This window comes from Onychostoma macrolepis, chromosome 03, assembly GCF_012432095.1.
Source record: "Onychostoma macrolepis isolate SWU-2019 chromosome 03, ASM1243209v1, whole genome shotgun sequence".
Taxonomy (NCBI): Eukaryota; Metazoa; Chordata; class Actinopteri; order Cypriniformes; family Cyprinidae; genus Onychostoma; species Onychostoma macrolepis.
Window position 1 is genome coordinate 7570475 of NC_081157.1, and position 6807 is coordinate 7577281.

General features: G+C 34.2%; 1 protein-coding gene across 1 annotated transcript; it reads right to left on the reverse strand.

Moving 5' to 3' along the window:
* Window positions 1–2019: 2019 nt before the first annotated feature.
* On the reverse strand, window positions 2020–6195 carry LOC131537582 (legumain-like). The gene is made up of 11 exons (XM_058771145.1): window positions 6034–6195; window positions 5566–5654; window positions 5357–5454; window positions 4927–5008; window positions 4751–4821; window positions 4487–4562; window positions 4048–4110; window positions 3067–3133; window positions 2763–2881; window positions 2574–2675; window positions 2020–2441 (listed from the first exon to the last, which is right to left on the reverse strand). Exons 1-11 carry the CDS (start codon window positions 6116–6118, stop codon window positions 2400–2402), a joined length of 894 nt encoding a protein of 297 aa, XP_058627128.1. The 5' UTR covers window positions 6119–6195; the 3' UTR covers window positions 2020–2399.
* Between the last annotated feature and the right edge of the window lie 612 nt (window positions 6196–6807).

Genomic DNA, 6807 nt, shown 5'->3' on the forward strand with positions numbered 1-6807 from the left:
GACCAGGTGAGATCCTCTGTGATGTGCACCCCCAGGAATTTAGTGCTGCTGACTCTCTCCACAGTCGAGCTGTCGATGGTCAGTGGGGGGTGATCACCGGAGTTTCTCCTGAAGTCCATCACAACCTCCTTTGTCTTACTCACATTGAGGGACAGGTTGTTAGTGCCACACCATTCAGCCAGCTGTGCCACTTCCTCTCTGTAGTGCGTTTCATCGTTGTTGCTGATGAGACCTACCACTGTTGTGTCAGCTGATGTAAAATGTAAGCAGCTAAACATGACGAGACAGTTCAGTAATATTTGCTAACTATTTACGATATAAAAAATGTTAAAGGACAGACATTATTTTTCAGGTTTGCAAACTACTACTGTTATTCATCACAACATAAGATAAAAGTGAATGTTTGTAAATCCAGGCTTTCTTCTGTAATTTCACGTGTCTAAGAAACAAACATAGGCTACAAACAACAACAAAAACACGTAAGCCTAAAATATCACTCAAACGTAGCTACTCTAGTCTAGAACATTGTTAATCTGAAGACTTTCACTTTCAAGTGCCATGATTAGGAAAGTGGCATATATTAGGCTATAATAAAAATATAAATTGGCGATTTCACATGAATTATTTTATATAGGCCTACAAATTTACTTTATATTTATTTATTTTTTGAAAGAATGCTGAATTTATATGATCAAAAATACAGTAAAAAAATAATAATATGAAATATTATACTTAAAATAGTGTTTTTCTGTTAAAGCTATTTTAAAATGTTTATTTCTGTGATTAAAGCGGAATTTTCAGCATCACTGCGTCAGTCTTCAGTGTCACATGACTCTTCAGAAATTATTCTAATATGCTGTTTTGCTGCTTAATTATTACCAGATATTATTTATGATCAATTATTACTTTATGGTTCTTATTATTATCATCAATACTGAAAACTGTTTTTGTTTGATATTTGTGTGGAAACTGTGATACTCTAACTTTGTATTCATCAAATAATCCTGAAAAAGGTAAAGAACAGCATTCATTTGAACTATAAGTATAAATATCTTTGCTGTCTTATCTTTAAAAATGTAATTTATAAAAAGATAGCATTTTATTTCTCTATTGTGTTATATTTTTTATAAGTAGTGTTAAAAAATTGCTCTGTGCATAATGAGCTGGAGGGTTTATGGTGTGGTGTGTTGTGGACCGGGTGTGGTGGGCCGCTCTGTGCCAGAAAGTCTAGGGCCATTTTTTAGCCCCAGTCCGCCACTGGTCCTCTCCTATACCGTGACCCAGATGGCGCACAAAATTTTGACAAAATTATATCCCAGTATATAATTTCATGATGATAAAGTTCCCAGGATTCTGCAATGTCTATTTTAAAAATCATATTTGTATTAAGTCTCTGCATTGTTCCAAAGATGGCTCTAGTTCTCAACTGAACGTGCAGGAGAAGCATTACTAAATTTGGCCAAAGAAAAACTGTTAAAATCTAAGTTTTTCTATATTAATTTGTGCATTTTTTAAATGTTTATTAAAAGTGCAAAAATTCATTTAAAAAAACCTGAAAAGAAGTCAATATTGTACTTTTTCGGGTAACATTTTGTGTGTACAGTTCTAATTTCATTTTTGGTTTTCAGCATAGCATTTAAAAATACAATAACCGTTCTTTTTTCTTTCTTTTTTTGGTCTGGGTTAAAAAACGAATGGAGGCATAAGTACACGGACCAAACATACCATTCTGATTCTGATATTTGACCGAGATACAACTATTTGAAAATCAAATTTGAGGGTGCAAAAAAAATCTAAATATTGAGAAAATCGCCTTTAAATTTGTCCAAATGAAGTTCTTAGCAATGCATATTACTGATCAAAAATTAAGTTGATACATTTACGGTAGGAAATTTACTAAATATCTTCATGGAACATGATCTTTACTTAATGTCCTAACGATTTTTGGCATAAAAGAAAAAATCAATAATTTTGACCCATACAATGTATTTTTGGCTATTGCTACATATATACCCCAGCGACTGGTCCAGGGTCACAAGACACTGCAGAATTAAAGAAGCTGTCATAACTATGCACAATAAATAACACATGCAATCATTGAACTTTTAACCTTCTTCCCATATTTATTGTTTTCAAAATATTTTACAATATTACTGTTTTTGGCTCCATTTTCGATCAAACAAATGCACCTTGATCAACATAAAAAAAAACATATTTTCAAATTATAAAAATTGACCCCAAACCATAAACTTCTAAATGATAGTGTTGTGTTGCAATCACTGTAATTCTAAAAGTCTGAAACAAGAAACTAGCACAATAGTTCATCAGGTTATTCTTATTTGCTCTCATCATTTTCATGCGGACCTGTTTTATTGAACACTGTTTAGCTTGAAGGGTGTTCAGTTTTGCAGAAACTCACTGAGGTGACAGTGACAGATTTCCTTAAGAAAAAATAAATAAATGAAAGAATTTAGAAAACGTACAACATTCATGGATCTTGTGAATAGAGTTACATATGTGTTCATATCCTGCTGTATTAAAATAATAACTTAAATGTTCTCATTGTGTAATACCTCATTTCCAAACTGGCAGGGGCAGAGATTGGGATTTTGTTCAAGATAATTAGCTTGTTTATGATTTATCAGGCTGTGGAATGGTTCTTTATTAAAGTCAGCCTGTGAATGTAAAGACAGTAATTAGATCAGAATATTAACCTATTAATGCCATATGCAGTTTAATGTTCATTGACAGAAAACACATACCGTATAAGTGAAGTTCAACCAAGCAGATGAGAATTTATCAGAGAGGAAGACATTTCTATTTGGGTCAAGATCAGTGGGACAGTTCTCGTCAGTCAAGCCACATGAAGTCAACGCAAAGACTGGGTGACAGATTCAGAGCAGATAAGAAATCAGAACCCTTTTTTTTAAATGGATTATGGACACAAAACATTCAAATAAAACTAATGTGAGCTCAACTGTGGTTACATATAAGGCAGGGCCATTAGTTGTGTTTGCTTGCTTATTTATTTATTTGTTTGTTTGTTTGTTTATCTATCTATCTTACCATTTACATGTCCGGAAAGCTGTTGGAACATTGTTGCAGAGTAACTGCTACTCATGAATATCACCATCTGCAGCACATATATGTGTTAAGGAAATTGTAAAATATATTTAAAATTACTGCCAACTCATTCTCTTTACTTAAAGGGGTCATATGATGCGATTTCAAGCTTTCCTTTCTCTTTGGAGTGTTACAAGCTGTTTGTGCATAGATAAGATCCCTGAAGTTGCAGAGACTACGGTCTCAAAACCAAAGAGATATTCTTTATAAAAGTTAAGACTCTGCCACACCCCCCTAAACCGCCTCATTCAAACACGCCCCCACATGTGTTTCCACGGTGTGGAAATATTTGCATAATGCCATCCAAATGTTCACGCAAAGAAAGAAGGCGTGGTTTCAGTAACCGCAGTAGTGTAGATGCAGGGAGACGCTGCGTGCTTCTGTGCGAAAGCACTTTATTTGGCCCTCCGGAAGTAGATGCAATTAGGAATAGTTAAGATTATTTACAACCCAGATGTTCGAATTTGTGTAACACATTTTATGGATGACCGTTTCGTGAACCTAGGAGAGGAGGTATTTCTGACTTTGCTATGACAATCTGGCTCTTCTGAATCAGCGACTGTAAGTATGTTTTGTTATTAGTTTAAGTATTTGCTATTTACTGTTCAAATGCGGAGTCATCATACGACCCCTTTAAGGTGTTTTATGCAGTATCAGTACAGGTTATTTGTGCCCCTTTTGAAAGCAGTACTGAAACAAATTCCTTTCAGATTTAATATTGGGATTTGTTAAGTAAGGTGGAAGAGAGTAAGATTGTCACATCTGGACCTTTAACAGCAAATTATCTTTAAGTTCAATATAATAATAAATGAAAGAATCAAATAAGAAAAGAAAAGAATCCTTCTCTCTTCTCTCTGTCTTACTGTATATGTAGTAAATACACAATGTATGTAAAAATTATGTAAACATTAATTGAATACGTACCTTTGAGAATTTGTTTTCATTATGCATGTTGTTGATTGCTCCAATGAGATCTGCAGGACAAAGCTGTAATAAAAATACTGAATTAATGGTCTAGAATTCAGGTTCGACTGTCAGGTTAAACACAACAGGTCCTGTGTCTTAATCTTGAATTTATCATTTTATCCTCTGAAATTAATTGTAAAATCCATAACTACAGGGTGAATAGTGTCATTTTTTAAGATGATCACTTATAAACAAACAAACAAAGGTTGTATGTTTAGTTGTATCAATTGCTTGTATCAATTGTGTATAGCTACATTTATAAAAATATGAGTGATGCTAATTTTTGCTTTTTTTCAACATTTCTTTCCACCTGCAATCCATGTGATTAGAGTTTTGCATGAGAGCAAAAATAGTTCCCCATAGATTTTGCTGTGAATGGTGTGAGCTTCATACTTACTAACTGCTCAGGAAATTTAAATGTGCCTTCAGTTCCCAGACCAGACATGAAGACGTATATGTTGTCATTTGCTTCACTGCATTAAATAAAACAATAGTAGTTAATAATAGTTCATTTTAGCTGCAAATTCAGGGCATTCAGGACTTGGCCCTTAATTAACTGAACAAAATTGAAATACAAACAAACACATAAATACATACATACATAAGCATTGCATAACATATTGATAGCAATGAAATATTTCTTCTTAACAGTGAAACAAACCTTTTTATGACCTTTTTCCCTGTGCTGTCATCCCCTTGAAGAGCAGCCAGAAAGTTGTCTGGGGTCACATCCTTTAAGATCGTCATTGCCGTAATTGATCATTATTGTCATAAAATATAATTGTGCTCAGAAAGGAATAAAAGAATTTAAACTATATTTAACATTATAGACGTTACCTCTCCAGTGTAGTCCTTCGGAACTCCTGAGTACACGTCTGTGTCACCTACTACACTGACAATGACTCCATTAGTTGGGTTTCTGCAGACAGAAAAGGAACATGTTAAAACAATTGATCACCGCTTTTCTGTGATGACGTGTTTCCAGAATTATTAAATCTAGCAAAGTTTTTTTGTTTCATTTTTTAAATGTACATTTTACTTATGTAATTTACACTTATACTGTACTAATTATGGCCTACGCTGTAGTTTGTGTTATATGACCTTGACATTAAATTACGAAAAGCTAGTTACTGCTGTTATGATGGTGTTTCCAATAAGTGGGTAAGGCAGTGATGGTAAATTTGACATCTATCTCACTTCTGACTTCCATAATCAATCTCTATATTTTTTTCCTCAGCACACGATACTCAAAAACAATATTACTCACTGTGGATTGGTAGCGATGTCGTCATACATCATCACCACAATCTGCTCATCGGGAATTCCATGTTTCTTAATTATCTGATATAAACAGCACACATTGGCCTAAAACACAAATGAGAAAGATGATTTACATGTTCACTAGTTAATGTCATCATGTACAACCTGTGGTACAGCACACCTCGAGGAATTTAAAAGATATATGAAAATACAAACCTGGTGTCTGTAATTTTCCCAGCCCTTTGAGCCAGCAACAAGGAGAGCCCATTTTTTTCCAGACATTTCTTGAGCCTTTCCAAAGCAGTCTGTTGGAATGAAAAATAATAATAACATTTTAAAACTGCATTGATATTGTTCTGCTGCTTTTAATCAGCTAACATACTTTTGTGATGGCTCATACATTTGTAATGCGTTTTAAGAAACACCAAAACACACACACAAGTGATATGTAGTTATGTAGACAAAATAGCAAGCCCAAGTATTAAGCTCTACTTAAAAGTTGTTTTCTGTTCATTAAGTGCTGAAATCGCTCATTAATGTTAAAAATACTTGTCATATATCTGATCAGTTTTTTTGTTTTAAGTTTCTATTTAACCAAATGATCAACATAATTAAATACAAATGCTAAAAGTGTTTAGTGATTTGGATTGTTAATGTCGACGTTTGGATCATATGCCATCGTACCTGTGCTGAGTATCAGGTGTTTCTCTGTGTCTGTCCAGTTGTTTTCTGGGGCTTCTAGTCTGACGATCTTTATATAGGCTGTCATTTGACATGCACTGGGTGGGGGATCTATTTTATATTAGGTTACATGTTTACTTTATAGATGGCAGTTGAAGTGGAAAGTGTAGGCACTCCCCTTTCATTTGCAAAAAAATGAAAACATGGTTAAATATTGGGGGGACAAACTGTTTAGAGGTTGTCAGTATGAGTTTTGAAAACTCAACACTTCAAAAAGTGCCAAAGCAAATAAATAAATCTTTACAAGAAAAACATGTATACCCTACATAGAAATAGGGAGAGAATTAAATTTACATTTGATATTGAAATGATTTCAGTTACATTCACATGTTTTGTTGTTGTTGTGGATTATCTTATCAGATTTTCCTGTGGTGTGAGGTGTGTTAAGACTGACTGAATCTGCTCAGAAGAACGTCAGAGGCGCTCCTGATGTGTGTGTGGGGTGGGGGGACACCACACTCTATAGGAGCAAAACGGTTAAATCTAGGATTTTTTGACCTCATGTCTGTCACATTTTAAAAATCTTTTAGTGTGTACCCAGCATTAGGAGCTTTGCAGATCTCCAGGAACAGGATTGGGCTTCCCTGCAATAGAATCTATATCTATGGATGCACCAAAGGATTCGTTGATTAACCTTTAACATAAACTGGATTAAATAATAGACTAATTAAAATGAGTTTGATAGTAATAAGCAGTATGAAAGGCAGTTACTGTGAA

What these genes read in the sequence shown, in the direction of transcription:
- LOC131537582 (XM_058771145.1), bottom strand. Translation starts at nt 6,118, where the DNA reads ATGACAGCCTATATAAAGATCGTCAGACTAGAAGCCCCAGAAAACAAC. An exon ending in TTAAATTTCCTGAGCAGTTA is followed by an intron (nt 4,111 to 4,486) that starts GTAAGTATGAAG and finishes TTTTTATTACAG; the next exon opens with CTTTGTCCTGCAGATCTCAT. An exon ending in GCTTTCCGGACATGTAAATG is followed by an intron (nt 2,882 to 3,066) that starts GTAAGATAGATA and finishes TCTGTCACCCAG; the next exon opens with TCTTTGCGTTGACTTCATGT.